General features: G+C 38.3%; 1 protein-coding gene across 7 annotated transcripts in view; it reads right to left on the reverse strand.

The window, feature by feature from the left end:
• Nucleotides 1-21,269, reverse strand: part of msi2b (musashi RNA-binding protein 2b) — a 262,995-nt gene that overhangs the window by 42,542 nt on the left and 199,184 nt on the right. For 6 of the 7 annotated variants that reach the window (XM_039618135.1, XM_039618134.1, XM_039618133.1 and 3 more), the window contains exons 9-10: nt 13,072-13,186; nt 3,485-3,559 (exon numbers count right to left, since the gene is read on the reverse strand). In XM_039618135.1, the coding sequence (XP_039474069.1) occupies nt 3,485-3,559; nt 13,072-13,186 (190 nt within the window). Of the gene's footprint in view, nt 1-795; nt 1,005-3,484; nt 3,560-13,071; nt 13,187-21,269 lie in introns of those variants that run through there. The other variant, XM_039618136.1, reaches the window with a different exon arrangement.

Below are 21,269 nucleotides of genomic sequence, written 5' to 3' on the forward strand. Positions count from 1 at the left end.
AGCACACAATATGAAGTGGGTTTTTTTTTGTCACAATGGGATCAGACAACGATCAATATTCCAAGTCATCATCATCATCATCAGAATGACCCATCCAACAGACAAGCTGGAGAATATAATGCTTCAACATAATAAGCAATTGAGTAGTTGCATTCACTACCATAGAGAAATTGTTTTATAAACTGAAAGACCACAACACAGTTTTTTTTGAGTTGGAATGTGGCCACTTTGTTGCAACTCCTTAGCCTTTTTAATTCTGAGGCAAACATCGCTATCTTCTTGACTGTCACTTTGTTCCCCGTATGCAGCATTGTCTCCGAAATTAAGCTTGAATTCATTGTGAAGTTCAATCATAACGTTGAAATTATGCTGCCGCAAGGTAAACAGTGTGTAATTACAGGAGTGCAGCAAAAAAAAAAAGGTTATAGTTTTAAAACCAACAAAAAAATCAGAGAAAGCATATTTACCAAACGCTGCTTGCTTTCTTTTATTGGTATAAATGTTTCTGTAAAAGCTAAAAAAGGGACAAACATACTAGAACAAAGATTTATTTTTGGGGACTTCCACAGAGCTGAATGTGTATCTGACACGCGTGACAGAATTTGTGATTTCATACTATAAAAGGAATGTAAATCAGTTTAACAGCATTATGACACTTGCAGCTAATTTTTTTAACCCTCAGATGTTTGATGAACCATAGGTACCCTTTAGCTCTTTTTTATAACCGAAAAATTTTCTGTTTCCATTTGGTGTTTCTCATCAAACTGAATTGTGTGCAGGCTAAATGTATTTTATGCCTCATAAAACATTTGCAAATGCCTTTTTGCATTTTTGATGCTGCAAGATCTGCAATTTTTTCCTTTTTTGCCCTTTTTACAGCCACATTAGTCTATCAGGAACTCTATTAATCCATCTTGTAGTCTGCAGATGTGCCATGAATTTATCATGCTACTCTCTGTGGTTGTGGCATATATGAGAGCTTTCCTGGTAAGCATGGGATAGCCCTGAAGTGACACAAACAACACAAGGGGAGAGCAGTTATCTACAACAGTACATGCGCTCACATGTCGACACTGTATTTAGGGTCCTTTTTTAAGTTGCTGTCCACTTATCATATTAAATATAACATCCCAAAAAGTTGATTCTGTACGTCTGGACGTAGCATTTTGAGTTTCGTCACTCATCCAAGGGACTTCTTCAGTCAATTGCCCAACCTTTGGAGTTGGGGAAACCTGCAGTCAGCTGAGACTGAAGAAGTCCCTTGGATGAGTGACGAAACTCAAAATGCTACGTCCAGACGAACAGAATCAACTTTTTGGGATTTCCCTACCTGGATGGTTGAACATGCATCAAGACATTAAATATAACAATTTATCTCAAGTAGACATTACTGCTTTCTGTGCCAGGGAAGCATCTGTAGCTCAGCAACTTAAAGGGACTTACAAACAATGAATACCACATTTTGAGGTTGGAACTTGCCCTGTTTGACATATACAGTACAATTTGATTTATATCAGCAATCTGTAACAGTAATATGCAAATCCTTGTAAGTGCATTAAAGAGTAATGATGCCCATGCTATGATGGAACTATTCTGTAAGCATGTCACGGCTGACAAATACAGACACAAGCATAGTGAATGTGATCAATATCGAATGCACTTTGTGATCAATGTTGGAATTAATTGGGAGTGTCAGTTACTGTTTAACAGCCACAGTGCAGGTGTCTGCTTTGAGTTGAACAGACTGCACTGAGTGCTGTCTGTTCCCCATCTCTAACTCAGGCTGTGTATATTTCAGCTCTATTTTAGGTTATGTTTTGTACACTTGAACCTGGTTTCAGCTGCAGACTTGTCAGCTTTGATTTGTCTTTTTTTCCGTTTCTGTCTTATTGAGTTGTTGTACTTAATTCAGTGCTTCTTCACTAATCAATGTTTCATCACTGTTTTTTCTTGACAATTGAACAATTTCCTTACTGCTTCTCTTAACTTTTAACAGTGGACCCCTGAGGTTTACTGGGCGTAAAAAAAGAAATAAAGCCTTGAAATGTTGCTCACAATTTATGCCTCTTGGATCTAGACTGCTAGGCCCCAGCACCATTTATTTATAGGAGTCTTTCAGCAAGGCAGTGTACAGTGAGAAAAAAAGGCTTTGATCTTAAATTGAGGATGCTTTCCACATCTTAGTAAGGAAGGACACTAGTCAATATTTGGCCTGAGGTTATTTAATTTGGATAAGGCGCTTGATTCATACATTAAAATTTCCAATTACCTGTCAAGAGTTGAACGAGCCCAGAGGAGGTTGTTTTAATCATACAGCTTTATCAAACTCTTTAAATTGAGTTTAACATGGACAGGATCTTACATTCTGCCTCGGGGAAGGTGATATTCCCTAATTTGTTGTAAATAGTAAACATTTTAAAAATCTATGTTTAACTAGAGTTACTTACAAGGAAAAAATAGTCATCATTCCTTTACCGTTCAGTCCCATTTCTCTGATTTTGTCGACCCAGCTCACACACGCTAGCATGGTTTTAAGGGTAGTAAGATCCATGCAAGATACACAAAAGCAATTGTTTTAAATGTTGGAGTCATTCAGTTATATGAATTAAATCATATTTATTGTCTAATCAGTCACTCTTAACGACTCAATAGACAGACCTCATTTGTATACTTTTTATATTCACTCACACTAATAAGTAGGTGCTATTCCTTTTTCTCCTGTGGAACAGTGTTGTGGTCAAGTATAAAACTAGCATATATCTGATCTGCAGGTGGTCACAGCTGGACCTCCTGTCTAACCATTTCTGAATCTATTTCACAAAGATATTACAGAGATCTGAGCCGCTGTCAGATATTTCTCATTCCGTCTTATCAGTGGAAGGAATGATGTCTGGCATGGCAAACAAAGTATGTGTAAAGTCCCTAAATAAAGCATGAAATTGACAGGATGCCTGTCTAAGTGAAGCACCACAGAGCCACTGGCCCTTCTTGCAGCAGACAGGTACAGCTGCTCACCTCCAAACTGCACGTCTGCCATTTGGAGTCCCATTAAAGTGCCCGGCACTCTGAGTCAACACTTTTAATGCAGAAAATGACTTCATTCATTTTCCATTATAAGGACCACATTTTAAAAATCTGCCAACAAAAAGCGCTGCTTATTTTTCCGCTTCTCCACAGACGAATTTGCATACATTGGGCCACTGAAGACGAAGAACTTCTCCCATTTTAGACATTTGGTCATGGTGGTGTTCAAGTATGGGATAAAAAGGAGTAAGCAATTTACTTCACTATATGTCAGCTTTCAAAACTTCGTTGAGGAATCCAGACACGTAGCACACTTATAACCCTGGAGATTATTTGGTGACTGACGTGTACACTGACCATCTTTTGTGTATGCGTGTGCAAGTGTGTCTGATTGTGCTGCTTGAGAGGGCAAAACAGAAATCGTCTGCAACACGGATATTTTAAGAAAGTATCAACTTACCAGGGAACTGGTAGCTGTAGCTGGGCGCGAATCCAGTGTATCCGCGGCCATACGTTGCCACAATATTAGGGTAACCTTTGAGAGACAGAAAACAGATTAAAAAGGTATGATAAATATAAATAATATATCAACTACATAACATGTGACACCAACAGAGGTTGAAAACAGATCATTTTTACAAGTGACTCAACTTTGCCTTTGTACACGAACACAATGAGTTGGAAATTAAGAAATCAGGAAATAAAGCTGATGTTTAACAAAATTAATTTACTCATTAATGAATTTCTAAGCAATTCCTTCATTTATAATTCTTTTATTCAACCCCTAATTAAATCTACCAAAAACACATCTGCCATCATTTCAAAGGATCTTGAAAGTATAATCAAAACAGAAAAAATAGTGACAAAAAACAACAATAATAAATAATGTGTATGGAATAAGCAGTTTGTAAGTATTTTAATTTAACATATTGGTATGCGAGTGTGCTTGTACCCGGGATTGTAAAGTGTTCTAAATGTCTGAGGACTTAAGGCACTTGAATGGCTCAACTAATGATTGCAGGATCAATTAAATAAGGATGTGATATATGAGGCAAGCTGCCATTAAGGAATTTATAAACAAAACTAATGCTTCTCAGATTTTAGTGTTAGCAATGCCCACCCAACCTTTTCATACAATATGCAATGATGAATATAGTAATTGTCACTGGTAATGTCTTAAGCTAGAGTGATAAAGTGAATCTAAGAAGGCGTGTCCATGGAAAACATAACCATAGGCAAAGATGGACAAGAACACAGCCGCAGTCATCTATTTCAAATTGGGCATAGGAATACTAACTCTTTTTTTCATACAAAGACACTTGCCAAAGATTGCTAAGTGTGCCAATGTGGACTATTTGGATGAAAATCCTATCCAGTCAACGACTGCCTTAAATCTGAAACCCAACAGACCTCACCAAATTTGAAATGCAACTGTATTAGGTGGCTTCTTTTTCTTAAAAGTTTCTGCTAGAGTTTTGTCTTTGTCAAAGAGAAATGTATGGGTTGAAGTCAGGTCACTGACTCAGCCAATAATAACTAACGATTAAATGCAAAGAAGTGTATAAACAGACAATTAACCAACACTCTTGGACTGTGTATAATGTTTACGATTTTAGAGATATTGTACAAATGCAAGTAAGACGTCTTACATATTTGTTTAGTACGCGCATTGAAGGACATATCCTTGTCAGAAATGACTACAGCATTCCTCACAGTGTTACTGAAAGCCAAGATATTGCAAGCCAGACTAAGTATCTATTTAGACAACATGTTAACCTCAATTTTATTAGAATTTAGAAGCAAGAAATTAGAGGTCATTCAGGTCTTTATGCCTTTAAGATATTCCCGTAGTTAAACTAATTAGTGTGTGATCTGGATTAATGTATACCTGGGTATCATCTGCAAAGCAATGAAAAATGTATGCTATGCCTTCTAATCATACTGGCTAAGGGAAGCATGCATAATGTAAACAGAATTGGTTTCCGCATGGAACCCTGTGGAACTCCATAAATAACCTTAGCGTGAGAAGAGGACTCCTCATTTACATGAATAAACTGGAGTCTATTAAATAACACTGAGCATACCTAGAGCATGCTCTTATTTCTTTAATAAAATATTGTGGTCAACAGTGTTGATTGCTGTGTCTTTACTGTGATGAATTCTGTATACTGACTAAACTCTTCAAATAAACCATTGTTTGAGATAAAAGGAAGGTTGAAGTCTATAATTAGCTACGGATTTTTAAATTTAATGGTTTCGTTACCGCCAACATAAAGGCCTGTGGTGGGTAGCCCATTAAACGAGACATATAAATCACATTTAAGATTGAAACACGAATTAATGGTAGGAATTGTAGCAATGAAGGTCTAATAGACATGTTGATGGTTTGGAAGCAATTATTGAAGTTAACTCAGGGAGATCAATTGTAGAGTTTAAGTAGTACCGAAAGACCATAATAATAGTCTGTGATTTGATTATGAATATTTTTTTCTCTGATGATTACAATTTTATTTGTAAAGAAATTTGTGAAATCATTAGTTAAGGGTAAGGGAATGCTTGGCTTAAAAGAGCTCTGACTCTTTGTCAGCCTGGATAACAATTTTAAAAAGAGACCTGAGGTTGTTTTCTTTTTAAAGAGCAAGAATGGCTTATTCCCAAGTAAAATGAAAACTTGTGTTTGTGAGTCCAGCACTACTGATTTGAGGGTTTCTCTTTTCAGAGCCACAGTATCCAGCATTGTACACAATGGAGATGTAACACTATTAATGAGATAATCAGCCTCTGCACTGGTTCTTTGGGTTTTCCAGTTAGGTGTACAAGGCTAAAAGTTAAGGTTTCAAATTACTTAGGATTTTGTCTGGGTCTTTGGTTGATTAATAAGCTGAATTGAAAGATTGCTGCCACACCTCCTCTACGGCCTGTGCATAGACAATTGACAGTTGGTATGACTTGGGGGTATTCATTTAAAAATATTCATTTTGCTAATACAAGATCTCTACAAGGCAGAGCAAATTAAAATTTTGATCAATTATTAAACGACTTCCAAACAGGGGCTTAAAAGAGAGCAATCTAATGTTTAAGAATCCATGTTTAACTGTTATACTCTTTGGTACAGTTGAGGATGCTTTATTATTCTTACTTTGCGATTTTCTTTTATGCTTGAATCATTATTTGCCGCCTTTTTTCGGATCGCTTTTTGGTAGTCTGGGAGCAGTCATAGTATCAATAGACGTGGCTTTGGGGGGGATTAGAAATGACTACTTTCACAAATTTACAGTTAAACAGTGTATTACCACAAAGACACTGCATGTAATTGCTAACTTGACCCCATTTATTCACCAACTGATAGCAGACAGATGGTAGAATGACTCCATCTTTTTGCCGTTTTAACACCATCTTGGCGCATCAAACTCACTTTGAAGATGTGCAAGTGGTTGCTGACCTGATCCCCGTCTTCCAAGCAACCATTATAAAGTCCTATTGACTGCAAGTTAGCTTCACACAATGACAATAATTTGGGTTGTGCCATGGTCTTGGCCACAGTTTTCCCTGTTGTGACTGCAGCATGAAGAATGAAAAGTGTGTAATTTGTATTGTGAAGTGCCATTCTATCAGTACTACAGACTTAGAGTCTGAGAAAAATAAATGTCTGTACACACCAGATTTCATCCTGGTACTGCTATCAACACTCACTCCATCAATAAAAACTGATGACCTGGTTCTACTAGCAGCTGTACGTGCCTTAACATTGCCTCCACTATATTTTATAGATAATTTGTTACACATGGATAATTAGCCATTCCTTTCATTTTCCATGCTTTTCTCTTCACATCATCCAAGTTAAATCTTGGTTTAAAATTTCTTCTATTTCATTGATAAGTTGGTTTTGTTTTTCAGCCTAATGATGGTCTTTTCACATGCAATGACACCTGTCTGATCTGCATTTTAAGAGTTGTCACGAACAACTACCAAATGCAAATTCTACACTTAAACTTTCAAACTTTTATCCCCTAATTTGTCATAAGATAAAGGAAAACAGCTTATGTGATATTACTTTTGAGCATTTGAAAAAAGAGGGGATGTGTAAAAAATGTGGTTATTATTTTTTCAAACCCCTTTAATTAAGTCCGAAATTCAATACTCAATTATACCTTGATTGCTTAATTTTCAATCCAATGTGGTCATGTAGACAGGCAAAATTTTTTAAAAAAAGTCTTATTGTCCAAATACTAAACTAGACCAATATTTAACTATATATTCGAAAATATATTCACACAGGATAGCCTTCAGGATCTTATTTTAATTGTTTTTATTTTGACAAATAAACTATCATGTTACAGTTTTAAAATGAAAGAAACACCCTCATTAAATACATGTCTGAAAAAATTAAAGGTAAGTATTATTGTTTAGAAAAATACTTTTCATACACCAAGTCTGGTGGCTTGCCATGTGTGTTTGTGCTCTAAGCCCAATTAAGAGGTGGCATAAATTTAACAGGACTATTTTTCAGGAATTCTGCCATAGTTTGAGATCTCACTGATTAATTTGGTCTGTAAAATGTTTTTATAGCCAGCAAATATAATGACTTGGTGACTGAAGATGGACAATGACACAATTGTACAAAAAATATTTTAACACGTTTAAGGTACTCAAAGCAGTTAGTATTGATTTTTTTTTTTAAGCTTCATACATTTTTAGTTTAGCTCTTTATTTGTGCTGGGTATTAAGAGCTGGTCCCAAATTCAGCAAATGGTTGGAAACCAAAGCACTGATATGCTCCCACACAAATACAGCTGCTCTTGGTTCTTAACTGTCTAATTCATTTTCACTCTTTATTTAACCATAAGTTATCTGGCACTTTTATAGCTCAGTGTAATAACACTTTATAGCAGGCTCCTTGAGATGTCGGTGTCTGTTTATGGTCTGTATCTCTTCACAGTAACAGAAAGGTTCATGTGTTAATATAGCTAATGTACAGTAGTTTGTCAAAATGATATGGTCACACAAGAGGCAGCTGCACATTTGTACCTACAACGTGGTAAAATTATTTGTTTATTTTGCTAGTTTAAAAAAGTTTTACAACAAAATTAAAACAGAACTTGGATTTAATTGTTATTCGATTACTGGTTATCTGAAGCATTTATCTGAAAAGTTGTATTAATGTTGATTTACTGATTGATGATCATGCATTTGCATGATGTATCTGCAATATATCATAACTGGAATTATCAAAAATAATTTTTATACAATTGAAGCATTACCTAAGCTCAGCTAGGGAATTATAATCTTGATGCTAATGGAATATTTTAAAAGTGCCAAGCATAAATCAAAGTTAGTGGTTTCTGTGGGGGAAGAGACTTGGTTAGAAACTGTACAGTCCCTGGGTGAATGGCGAGTTGCAATAAGGCCCAAAGTGGACCCAGTGTCATTACAAAAATTTAAGAGTAGCAGATGTATTGTTCATCTGCTGTCATGATTCTTATTACTACCACAGACCCACCAGTTAATTAGCTGGACAGTTTTCAGACAGAAGCAGCTGTGGGCAACATATTGAGAAACGGGGTGTGAGGGAGCAGGCAGCTAGGAAGCGGTATACAGACATAAGAAAATTTGAGATGAGTGCGTGGGGAGGGGGGACGACTGAGAGCCTGAGCACCATCAAAGGTAATATAAACATAATTAACCCCCTAATTATAGTATATGTCTAAGTCTTTATCTGTGTTCCTCAAGCTATTATCATCTACAACCATAAGTCTGGACTAAATTACCTAGCACGATGACGTCCTTAAGGCTAAGAATGAATCAGCCTTGATAACTCTTTCTTTGTTGTGTGTAAGCTACACCTCAGTAACTGACCTCTGAAACCTCTTTCAGGCATGTGTGTCCTCAGCTCTCATTAGCTGTGTACTAACCCGATAAAGTGGCTGCAGTCACAATACCACTCAAATGTCAAGACAGTAATTTAGAAGCTGTATTTCTCTAGACAGTGGTGGCTAATTGGTATTACATTAAATACAACTAAGTAAAACATTATTAGAAAGTATGTGTGCACGTTCCATATACCATATACATATATATATATATATATGTATTAGAGATGGCACGATACCACTTTTTTATGTCCGATACCGATACCGATATCATAAATTTGGATATCTGCCGATACCGATATGAATCCGATATTGTGTTTTTAATCAATAAAACTGTTTTTTTTTAAATATCTTGCTGCATTTTGTATAAGTTCATACTCAAGTTTAAATAAACAACAACACTAAAGCTATTCTGTTATACCTGTGTGTAAAAAATACACTGCACCCAAAATATTTCATAGTTCAGCAACACTGATCAATCTAATAAACCTTACCTAACTTAAAACCTAACTTAAACCTACTCCATCCTCCCTATTCTGGTATTTTAAAGAGTACTTAGCAGAAATATTAAGCAACCTAACTAATAGGGTTGCAAACTCCCAGCAAAAAAAAAAAAAAAAAAAAATAGGGAACCACCCACCCTCCACCTCATGATGCTTAATCGATGTAATCAACTTTAATTTGATGCAGGGTGAAAAAAAATGCACAGAAATCAATTATTTTTCAAGAATAATTAAATAGATTCAACATCTTTCTTCAACAGAATTGCAGAATTCACAGATGGTACCTTCCCAAGTACTATAGCTTACTAGGGTATATAGACTTAAGAGTTACTATATATAGTAATGCACTTCTATACATTTTACATCAGATTAAAACTTTGGGAGTAAGATTCAGATAATTATTAATTAAAAGCTAGATATTTTAAATGAGAATAAGAAAGAAAAGTATGTCTTTGTGCCCCTTTTCCCTGTTCATGCCCCTATCGGCCCCCTGGCTAAACTCTGCTAGATCCGCCCCTGCACAGTTATCAGCCGTCAGCTACGTAGAACAGGATCCTGGTCTAGAAAGTAATATTAAATAAATTCTAACAACAGCTTATCAAGCTTAAACGTGCTGCTGTTGTTCAGCCGCTGGTTTCCTCTTTCTGGTGCAAAGTGGGCCAAAAACAAAGAAGAGAGACGGACTCGCGACAGAAAAAGCCGATCAGCTGATCGTTAAGCAGTTTCACGATTGAAGTGGCAGGAAGGTGAGGAGAGGCAGTCACTCCATATATCGGTTGTTAAGCTTAACGTGGGAACGCTTTACAAACATTCAGAGATGAACTTACACACTTGCTTTACTTCTCTCTGGGATAACTTCCTCGGAGATGAAATGCTGGTTTGGTAGCGAGGCAACAAATACACACAGCCGCTCTATCACGTGAGGCATACTGCTGCAACGTGCTACGGTTATGAGCCGAGTTACGCCGTGTTGCAAGTTTTGTGCGATGCTTTTTTGATATTTAATGGATCGGATTACATTTTTTATTTTTCACCGATATCCGATCCAGTAATTTAGGTCAGTATCGGACCGATACCGATACGTAATATCGGATCGGTCCATCTCTAATATGTATACATGCACTTGTATGTATGTGCTTGCAAGGCGTCAAAACATATCTTGCATGCATGCGTCTGAGTGTGAGCAAGCTGTGTGCGTGTATGTGAGTGAGTGAGGGAGAATGTGTGTGATGCTCTGTTCTGTATGCCTCAGAGCCTTTGCCAGCTGGAATCAGAAAGGTTGACCTTGGTCATAAATATCTAATCAGTGTTTGCTGTCCATGAAAAAGTTCAATTTATTCCCGACCCAATGGGAAAATGCCTCTCTCAGACCCTCTCCCCTTTTCTAGCAGACAAAAAGAAATGCAACGCTGAGACGCGGTGAGGGGAACCTTAACCTGGTATGGATGAAGTAGGACAGAGGCTATGCCAGAAAAAAAAATAACAATGCTCATCAGCTGCTGATGAGAAGTCATCACCAGGAAGTTACAGATGGACGGCTTTCACAAAGCCTCTCATTGTTTGTTTGGTCTGAAAGGAACTGTGATACGATACAACGAAAAACCTATCACAGACAGCAAAATATTGGATATTATGTGTTTGATACTGTCAAACAGAATAAATGCCAAACTAAAATTGTTGGCTTAGATACCCGAACTTCTCATACGTCCTTATTTTGACATTTTCTGAAACGGCAAGACCACTTTCCTTGTCTGATGTACCGCATTAAAATTGGTTTTTTTTACTAAGTGAAGAGTTTTCAGTTATGTGTGTGCACAGTGTGTCAAAGGAGAGAGCCAAATACAAAGTGACACTAGCCTGAGATACATACTAAGTTCATCTCCTATCTCATGAAAGTCTTAGTATGTGCAAACTCACAAATATTTTCAGACAAGACAGTGTGGTGGGTGGGGAGAAAGGACGGGGAAGGAGGAGATAACTCACTGTCTCTCCTACTATTTCACTAAATGAAGCCTGCCATTGTGTCTGGCCTTGTGGCGGCCTCTTAGTGCTCTTATTTGCCTTATTAATATGCATGCTAATGTACCTATTTTATGGCTCAACAGTTCTGATTCACTTTAAAATCAATTATCCATCTGGTACACCCATACCTCGCCCAGGCTCAAATGTGTATTAATTTCAGCAAACATACATCGGCGCAACACAATAAAGATAAATGCCTCGATTAGAGGCAGTAAACAAAGGAGCTAGGGATGGCTTTAATGAGATTTGGCACAAAAGGAGCTTACACTTTCTTAAATAATGAGCCTAGGGTCCCTTTTTCCAAATGCAAATTATATAAAGGAATGTTTCGCTGTCCTTGTTCCAATTTCATTTAGATAAGAGTGTCTCCAAACAAGTTGGCTGTTAATATTCTCACATGAGCACATCACTGCCTTTCTGCCTGCCGTCTCCCAATGGAGGGGAAGAGTGCTCTCCTCTTCGCAGACACATTAGTCTGTAATAAGTTCTGAAAAGTTCACTGTGCTTGTTAAATACTTCTAACAGATGAGATGGAACTGGGAGCGACTTAGATAGAGTTGACAGAAGCACTCAGCCAAACTTATCAACACTTTTACCACAAACAACTGTATAATCACCCCCATGGAAAGGTCAAGGCTGCAATAACCATGACAGTTAAAGCAACTGTATATAGATAAATGGATAGATAGATAAGTGGGCAGACTGATGTATAGTATAGATAATTAGTTTACTGCCCTCTTCTTTGGTAAGAATAGCTTTGGGCCTCAATGATTGTTTAGTTTTTGAGAAAATGCAAAACAAGCGACGGCAAAATATGAATATCAGCTTTGAGAGCTGCGGGAGACACAAATGCACCTGCACCTGCTGTGAGAGGGAGGGGCTACGTGCAGCGCAAAATGAGTTTCTTACAATCAGCGATATGTCTCTTTTGCTTCTGGAAAAAAAATGAAAAAATAAATCTTTAATGTGATTGCAAATCCATTTGGTTACAGACAGACATACAGACACATAGATGGATAGCGGGTGAGTGGGGAGGCAGGGAGGGAGAGAGTGCAATAGTGTTAAATAAAAAGGGCCACAGGCATAGGCTGGATGGTAATGAAGAGGGGTGGGCCAGCAGCTGAGGTCCCTGTAGATGAGATCTCTCTCTGACATGTGTGTCCCCTTCATTACCCATTAAGGGGGGCACAGTGATGAATCCTTAATATGACATTACACCAATTTTCCTCTTCATTTAGCCTGCTAATGTGCTGGTCTGCTCCTATATGCCCAGGGGCTGGCTGTACCACACTCAACCAGAAATAGACCACAGTGGCCACTGGTGGCACACCTTGAAGCAGCCTAATTAGGGGCAGCGCCCACCTAATGGGGCTATCTAGACAAAAGTTTGCATAAGTTGATTTTTTTTAAGCAGATAGAAATTGGTGACTGAATGGTGTGCATGTCTGGCATTTGGTCTGGATAAAACAAAACATAGTTTTGCTGTAAAAAATTTATGCATCGGCCTTTTTCTTGATTGACCATCACAGGAATGGCAAAATGAGGCAAAAACATCAGAAGCAAGTCTTTTGGTTTATCACCAAAAGATCTCATGAAAATATGCCGAAATATTTAGGGAGTCCTGTTTAGATATCTGCATAAGTATAACTCACTTAGCATGCCCATCCCCAGCATGAAGGCATCCATGGTGTAGGGCAGACCCCTGGCTCGCCCCCGTGTACCTGGTGGGAACATCACCTCCTTGGGCTGGGCCTTCTTACATTCTACCTATGTAGACAGACAACAAACACACACATACACACAAACAAAGCATTAGTCTGTGTTGGTACGCAGCCCAACAGATCTGACAGGGCTGTGTCAGCTCTTTAAGGTGGTTTTCTGTTTGACTTGCACAGTGCTAGATGTTTTCCATAGAGAGAGAGGGGAAAAAAACAGACTGAGCAAATCTGAACACCTCACATTTTAGAGCAAAGTCTCTAAGGAAAACTTACAATCTTCTCCTGCATTAAAGCAAAGGTTATTGCTCCAGTGAGCATGTGCCCAAAGCCTCAGGGAAATACAGGCTAAATACTTGAGTTTCCATGAGTTTCTAAAACATAAAGGTAGGAGAAGTTCTGCTCTCAAGACTCCCACAGTGTGGCAGTATGTCCAGAGTCTTTCTCTTTTTAAAAAAACAAAAGGACTAATCTTCAAACAAGTCATGTCATTTGACAATTCGTTATTCCTTTGCTATCATTTTTCATTGACCTTAAACGTTTTGGTTTTTTTTTTTGTTGCAAAACAGCTTCAAATCCTAAAGCCAAAAAGGTGTGTTTTGAAACTGAGTAAGGGCTTTGTTTTTCTGTTTGTGTACTGTGCATTTGTGTATTGTTCCTGGGCTGGAGTCCCCAGTGTCTCGCAGTCCAATTCCACCTGCAGCGCTCATCTCTTTCCTGCATTTATTCCTCTCACTCCACTTCTCCTACATACAGGTTTGTTCATTTCCCATCTTGCAAGACTGACATCTCTTCCTCCTACATAACACATATCAAATGAGGGATGTGACAGGGGCAGATGAGAAGAAGGAGGAAGATGAGAGTCCTATTTACCACATATCTATCCTATCTCTATGAATTATAGAGAAGCACAAGCAGCTGACAAGGGTGGCACGGTCTTGTGTCTGTTGGTTGTTCTTTGGTAGGCTGAGTCTGTTCACCATGCTGCACAATCTATTTGCTCCACTGCCTGCTTGGCATCAGCCTGTCCATCTGTTTGTCTGTTTGCCTCCTGGCTCTTGCCTGCTTCTCCCTACTGCCTCCACTTAAACAGGGCTTTCTCGGCTGCTGCGATTCACATGTCATCCTGGCCTGCTGCACAAGACAGGCTACTGCACCAGTCCTGTGCACACCTCAACCAAGGTATAGCCTAGCATCCATACAAATAGGCCTGCAACTCTGACAGGCCAGTGATGCACATTAGTATTCACACACCAGTCATACATGCACAGCGGTAGACACAACATGCTATTTCAAGTTGCCAAACTCAAGGAAAACTTCTGTGCTGAATGCATAGTGTAACAAGCTCTGTACACTGTATCTAGCAGAGAGCGAGACATGTAAAAAAGGGAACACTAATGAAAAAGGTTTCTATCACGGGGGGAAGTTGCTGTGTTGCAGAGCTGTGATTTGTTGCTGTTAGTGGCTCTTTTATTTGAAGCAGACCAACTAAAGTACACAGTTCCCTCAGCCACTTTGTAGCTGTCACAGCTACTCTACCCTCCTTGCGTGCCTGGTATGGTTTGACATAGTGCTGAAGAGAGCACAGGCGCTTTTTCCCGTCTGAGAATGACCCGCGGCAGGGAAGCAGGAAGTGGGTGGGACAAATGGGCGTGTTAAAAATCGCAGCACACTGCTGGGATTTTCAAATGTTCACATGGCCGGGTGACAAATACATTCAAGCTCTATCCAAACTTTCAAATGCGGCAGCAGCTGATCAGCCTCTTCAAGAAACCCCTGCAACAACTAGCGAGATGGATGCTCAGGTAGTCTGCTGGGAGAAAGACGGAGCCGGGTGTGAGTCATGCCTACATGCTCTCAGATGCGGGTCTTTTGATATTCAGAGTGCGGGCTCCTTGTCATGGATTTAAAACCAGTCAGGGGCCGGGTTCTGTGGTGGTGTGAGTATGTGGGTGTTCACCTGCTTCAGACACACAGGAGGTTGAGAGCAAAGGAGGCAAGAGCTTTTCATAGTCAACTAAATCAAATAGTAAGGAAAAGAAAGGACAGAGAGACAATTCGGAGCCTGGCAACGAAGAACTGCAAAGGTTCACCAGCCAAGAGAGTAGAGATTCAAATTTCCCCATGTGGAAAGAATGAACCTTGTGACACATTCAGAGTATGAGGGGAACACAGGTCCTTATTTTAACTGGGATCATTTTTCAGAATCATAGCTTATGTAATTTATCAAGGACTCTTGAATTTATTGAAGGCTGCACAATATTGTGTTGTGAAAAGTCTCATGATCCACAATTTAAACACTATCAATGAAGGTGTCTGAGCACCATTGCACCCTGTCGAGAAAAGGGACACACCATTAAACTGCCTTGCCTTCCCTGCCAGAACAGTGATACCATTTTTCTCAGAAACAGCACTCATGAGATCTGAAACACACACACACATACATGCGCGCACACACACACACACACACACACACACACACACCACCCCCCACACACACACAGTATAAGCGCTAAGTAACTGGTAAAGTGGATTCCTGTCATAAAGTGTTGACAAGGTGTGGTTACTTCAACGTAGGGCTGGGCGATATATCAAAAATTTATCGTTACCGAAATTTATGACTCTCATCGACGTCATTTTGCCCATGTCGGTAAATTCGGTATTTAAAAAAAAAGAAAAGGCATGTGCAGGTTGGCGATGTTCATGTCCCTTTAAGACGCTGTGCTACGTTACAGACTTGACGGGGTGGAGTCACATGACTCTACTACCTGTAACAAGACGAGACACGGGTGAACAAATGGAGGACTATTTAAATGTTGAAGCAGCAGCGACGGAGGTAGAGCTGGTGGAGGAGGAAGAGGAGACGCTTGTTACCAAAAAAATGCATCATCAATCGTTTGGCAACATTTTGGATTCAACAAGGATGATATTGATCAAAAAATTGTTAAATGTAAACTCTGCAAAAAGACTGTTGCGTCAAGTCAAGGTAACACAACCAACCTCTTCCACCACCTGCAGCACAACCATGTGATTCTTTTTGAAGTGCCCTGTTCAAGCCCTGCCTAATTTTAACTATCAGTGTTCTATTGAAGTTTTTTGCACACAGCACTATTTAATGTTTTTGTTTAAGAGTTTATAGTTTTCACTAGTCACATGGCAGTGCTTAGTATTTATTATAGTTTTTTCTGTATTCAATTGACATTTGTGTTTGTGACATTATTTGTTTACAAGTTATAGTACCTCAAGGCCTTAGCAGAGATAGGCCTTTGTCCATGATGGCATTACATTTGCACAATCATTGTTTACTTTGTGAATAGCCAATGTGAAACATATTTATTATTAAACTATTTTGTTTACAAGGGATACACATTTTTTAGAGAGCATGGTTACATATTGTATCCTACACTTTTTATTTTGTTCAGTTAATAAATCTTAACCACTAAAAGTACTTACTACTATTGTCTTCATTTATTTTCAGTGACATTTTACAGTCCTTTAAAGTGGTAATAATATAATTGCAATGAATAGGTCTAGGGGGAATAATATTATCAAAATAACTGGAGGAACTATGCTGCCTGCCACAGCCCCATCAAATGAAAAAAAAAAAAAAAAACGTTTGTTTTTTTGGCACTTGGGGTGGTTATCGTCCATTTATCGTTATCGAGGTTAACTGCTCAATTTATCGTGATATTGATTTTAGGCCATATCGCCCAGCCCTACTTCAACGTGTGTGCTTTCAACTTATACTGAAATGTTTCTGCCTTTCATGCACTGATATACTGCAGACGATAGCTTAGCTTTGAGACTTACATCACTGCATACCCAAGATAAAGTCAGAAGGTAACAAGTACGTGTGTGAAGGCAACACTGATACTAAAACATTTTGAACCAACATATGCCTTGTGTTTGAAGTTTCAATAACATAAAGAATGAGTTAAATCCTTTTTTATTGATAAACTGTGCAATAATTTGTTCTCATGTGATCTAGCCAGTTTTATGCTTCCAGTGATCTTTGCTGGCTGACCTTGCTTGGGTCACTTGCTGCTATTTCCAAGTAGGTCCATGTTTGCTCAGATTTTGCAAAGGTTGAAATCATGTTAACGTTGTGAGCGACTCTGCTGTAAAATCGGAATGTTCCGAGATTCATGCAACTTAGCAGTGAGTGCAGAAAAAGCTGCTAACTATGAAGGAAGTACAACTTTCATAAGTCATGGAGTGGAAAATTCCAGTAGCAAGTAAGCTAACATTCTACAATGTAAAATGTCATGAGTTATCCTAACAAGGGTAGCATGTCACATGTGTGGCAAAAGTAGCTAGCTAACCACTTTTCTGTTGCTTTAAAAGATGTGTAAATCAAAACATGAAGTTTTTTAATCCTTCCCGTCTTTTGTCATCCATTTGTCCAGTTTCTTCAAAAATGTATATTTTTTAAGGATATAATTCCTCATCATGCCATGATATAGCAAGTCTTTGGTTAATACCTCTTTAGGAATCATCTTGTTGATGCACCAATGTTATTTTATGCCTGTCAAACTGTGTTATTTTTGACATTTTCAGTTTATACAGAAATGGGAAAAAATGATGTGTTTTTGAGACAGACTTCTAGTAACAAAATGTCTAAAGATAGCAAATAAGGTTTTTAATTGTAAGTTGTCTGTTATGTGTAGATACAGCACTGGTGTATACCTTGCATTAGGTGTTTGTCATACTTGAACGATTCATAGGTAGTAAGTGGCTTACAAAACAAAAAAAAAAAATTCTCTGAAAATGGTCAGGTACAAGGACTAGACTGAAAACTTTTGAAAAATCAGCCAATATCCAAAGAAAAACTTCAGAAAGCCTGGAAAACTACTATAAAAGACCACTTAAAAATGTGGCTCCTTGGAAGTAAACCATAAACAAAGGCTTGGCTCATGATTTTGAATATACTGCATGTCCTTAACTAGACCACCCTGACTGATCTGTAGACTGTAGACTGTAGGTGTAGACACCTACCTGACTACGTGTGTTTTCTTATCCAGTTCCTAGTTCTTCTCACACTAATAATTAGTTTAATATTATAAGGAATGAGAATATCCGTATAAGCACATTTACACTTTCCAAGAAGGTTAATTAGGATAATTATGCTTGTTAGGTTCCAGTATACGTCAACTGTAGACCTTTAAGTTTGCCCAAGCAAGCTGTAAGCTACTTTGTTGGAAGCATAAAAGAATCCAAACCCAGAAACCCCAAAAAGCTGTATAATATAAGGAGACAGATGCCATCCCAGCAGACCATCAGTTTGGAAAGTCTAGCATGGTAAAATAACAACAGATATATGTACTAAATTATATTTTGTTTGGGTCCTTTCCCTGGAAAGAATGCTTGTTAAAAAGTCTACAGGGCTACTTGGGGTAATTATTGACTTTATTTCTCTATTTTTCAGGGAGAGTGCAGCTTAACAATGATAAGGAAAAAATTGAAAGGATGTAGTGTACATTAGCCTGACCAATTCTGTCCCTGTAAATTCTTTTCCATTTTTTCTTATTTTTTTTCTAAACTCTCCTTGTTCTGCTGTAAAATTAAAATTTGTTTTCTTTTGGGCAGTATATTATTCTCTAGCCACTAATAACTAGGCTTGAAGTCGAACTTTTGAGGCGTAGATATGCATCAGAGCGTATTCAAACATGGACTTGTAGGACATCACAAACACTACTTCTGCCATATGTAGTAATATAGCCCGCAGATAGAGAATAAAGCAAACTGTCCTTGTTTTTTGTTTTTTTATGTGCAGACCCTATGATACAGACCGGTAAAGCGCTCCAGTTATGACCTTTTCAATGCATCTCCCATACATATTAACCTTGTAGGTATGACGGGAAGGTGTGGGCGGGATGAACTGGCAATGACTGTCCTTCAGGGATGAATGTTGTGGGTGTTAGGTGTGTGTGTGTGCGCATGTGGAGGGGGAGGTGTACAGCTGCTATTAGCTTCACTAGTGAATGGATTCCATCAGCAGACTGATAGACTGTAGAAAGGAAACAGTGTGATTCATTTACTCCAGCTCCCACTCAGAGCTAAAAAGTCAAAACACATGAACTGAATTGTTATGGAATATCACAGCTCTGACGGCCCAATGTCAGGCATGGTGACTCGGGGGGGGGGCAGTTTATATGCATCCTAAGAAAAGAAAGAATCAGTGGAGATTTTCTAAATATGTAATATGAGTGTTTATTGAGTTTAATGGGCCTTTTGATGGGCAGCAGATAATGGAGTTTTGCTTTTTGAGACAATTACACACACAATTTGATACTTTGATACTCATTTTATCATTTTTTTTTTGAAGAAGAGGTCGCTACCGTGTATTTTTAAAACCATTTTCTCTAATATGGGTCCAACTACTAACATTTCAACGATTTTAGCTGGAGTATTTCTCTCATTTAAAACCTCTGTTTAGCAAAAAAAAAACCCCCACAAAAAACACCCCCACCCCCCAAAAACAAAAAACAAACAAAACAAAAGCTATATGTAATGTATTATATAAAGTATGTATTTACAACAGAGGTACTTGTATGAATTCTCAGTAAGAAAATTGGGCATCTGAGTGTCGGTACACAGACGTATGATAATGGTAAGAAGTTTTGGATAAAGCAAAACGATGCCTTCAATGGCCTTCAATCTCACATGAGTCATTATGTCTGATGTTATCTCTCTGTCTGGTTATATAAAGGCTAAGGAATATGAGGTCAGTTTAAGGACAGGTGCACCCCGTGATGCTTACACTGCTTTCTTGTCATACTCCTATATTACAAGATGATATTGTCTCTGTAGACACAGAGACATTCAACAGTGAGACCATGATCATCAGGTTAAAGTCAAATGGCTTCCATCACTTCCTCACTCAGCAGATGTGAACATCACTGAGCTTTTATGGGACATCCTGGAGAGCAGAGTGCAAAGTGGATTTCAACCTCCTTCATCCCTCAAAGCTTTCCTTCTTCAGTAAGCGGTAAACATCCAATTACTTACAGTCGAGAACTTGTAAGGCAACCCTCCATGAGGGACTTAAACTACTCCAAAGGGTGGTCCTACTCCCTTATTAAGCACTTCATGTTCAAAGACTGTTAAAGATTTCCACTCTTTCAAAAATATTTTCCAAGACATTTTCAACAGCCCAAAGACTTAAGTCTCTCTCTGTAAAAATCTTTTTCAAAATACTGATAACACGTTTAGTCTTTGGCAATAACTGAGTGTGTCCAGGGGTTATTTATGCAATATAAGATCTACAAGGGTACCATGCACACTTTAAAACCTCATGGCTTCAAACTCAAATCAACACAGCAATCCCTGCAGATTGCCAAGTTAAACTAAGAGCACTATGCAGGAAAAATACCCAGGACCCTGTACAGGCTGGATAAAAATCACCAGAAATCCAGCTCTTTGACTAAAAGAGGAAACTGTAAAAACAGTAATGTTTACATATTGTAAAAAATGTTTCATTTATGGTCCGATCACGATCAAGTAATGATGTGGTTTGATACCTTATTCATCCCCTTTAAGAAAACAAAGTGGATTTGGAGAATCCTGGCTTCTGCTGTGTTTTTAACCTAATGGGAGTAATTTTATTCATATAATCGTTCCAATCACATTTTCAAATATTCCCAAAGTATGTCATGCTTTCTCCACTACCAGCGCTAATTGCAACAATGCTCCCTTCCACCACTGAATTAACCTAATAGTGCACCAAACAGAAAAGCCCTAAATCAACATTACCATTTACTGTGACAACCCTTTGCTTTTGAGTAGCATAAACGCTCCTCCACACACTAACCAGCATTTGCTCAGGATTCCTGGCAGTTTGGTTATTCCAAGAATCTTGGAGAACTCGCCACAGTTCATCTATTGATTTAGATGGCCTCAGCTGCTTCTGTTTTTTCATATAAATCCAGACCAACTCAATGACGTTAAGATGAGCAAACCATCTGTTGCTCATCTCGTCACTGAAGATGATTCTTTAGAACACCGTTTTTTCTTTTTGCGGTCAGTATCAATATGACCTATGAATCTGTATCGTACAATACAATGATGCTGTGTGCTACATAAGGGTCCAAACATTGAAAGTGCATAAAAATCTGGCACAGTATTATACAGCATGC

The sequence above is a fragment of the Oreochromis aureus genome, linkage group 10, assembly GCF_013358895.1.
Source record: "Oreochromis aureus strain Israel breed Guangdong linkage group 10, ZZ_aureus, whole genome shotgun sequence".
In the NCBI taxonomy this organism is placed as follows: domain Eukaryota; kingdom Metazoa; phylum Chordata; class Actinopteri; order Cichliformes; family Cichlidae; genus Oreochromis; species Oreochromis aureus.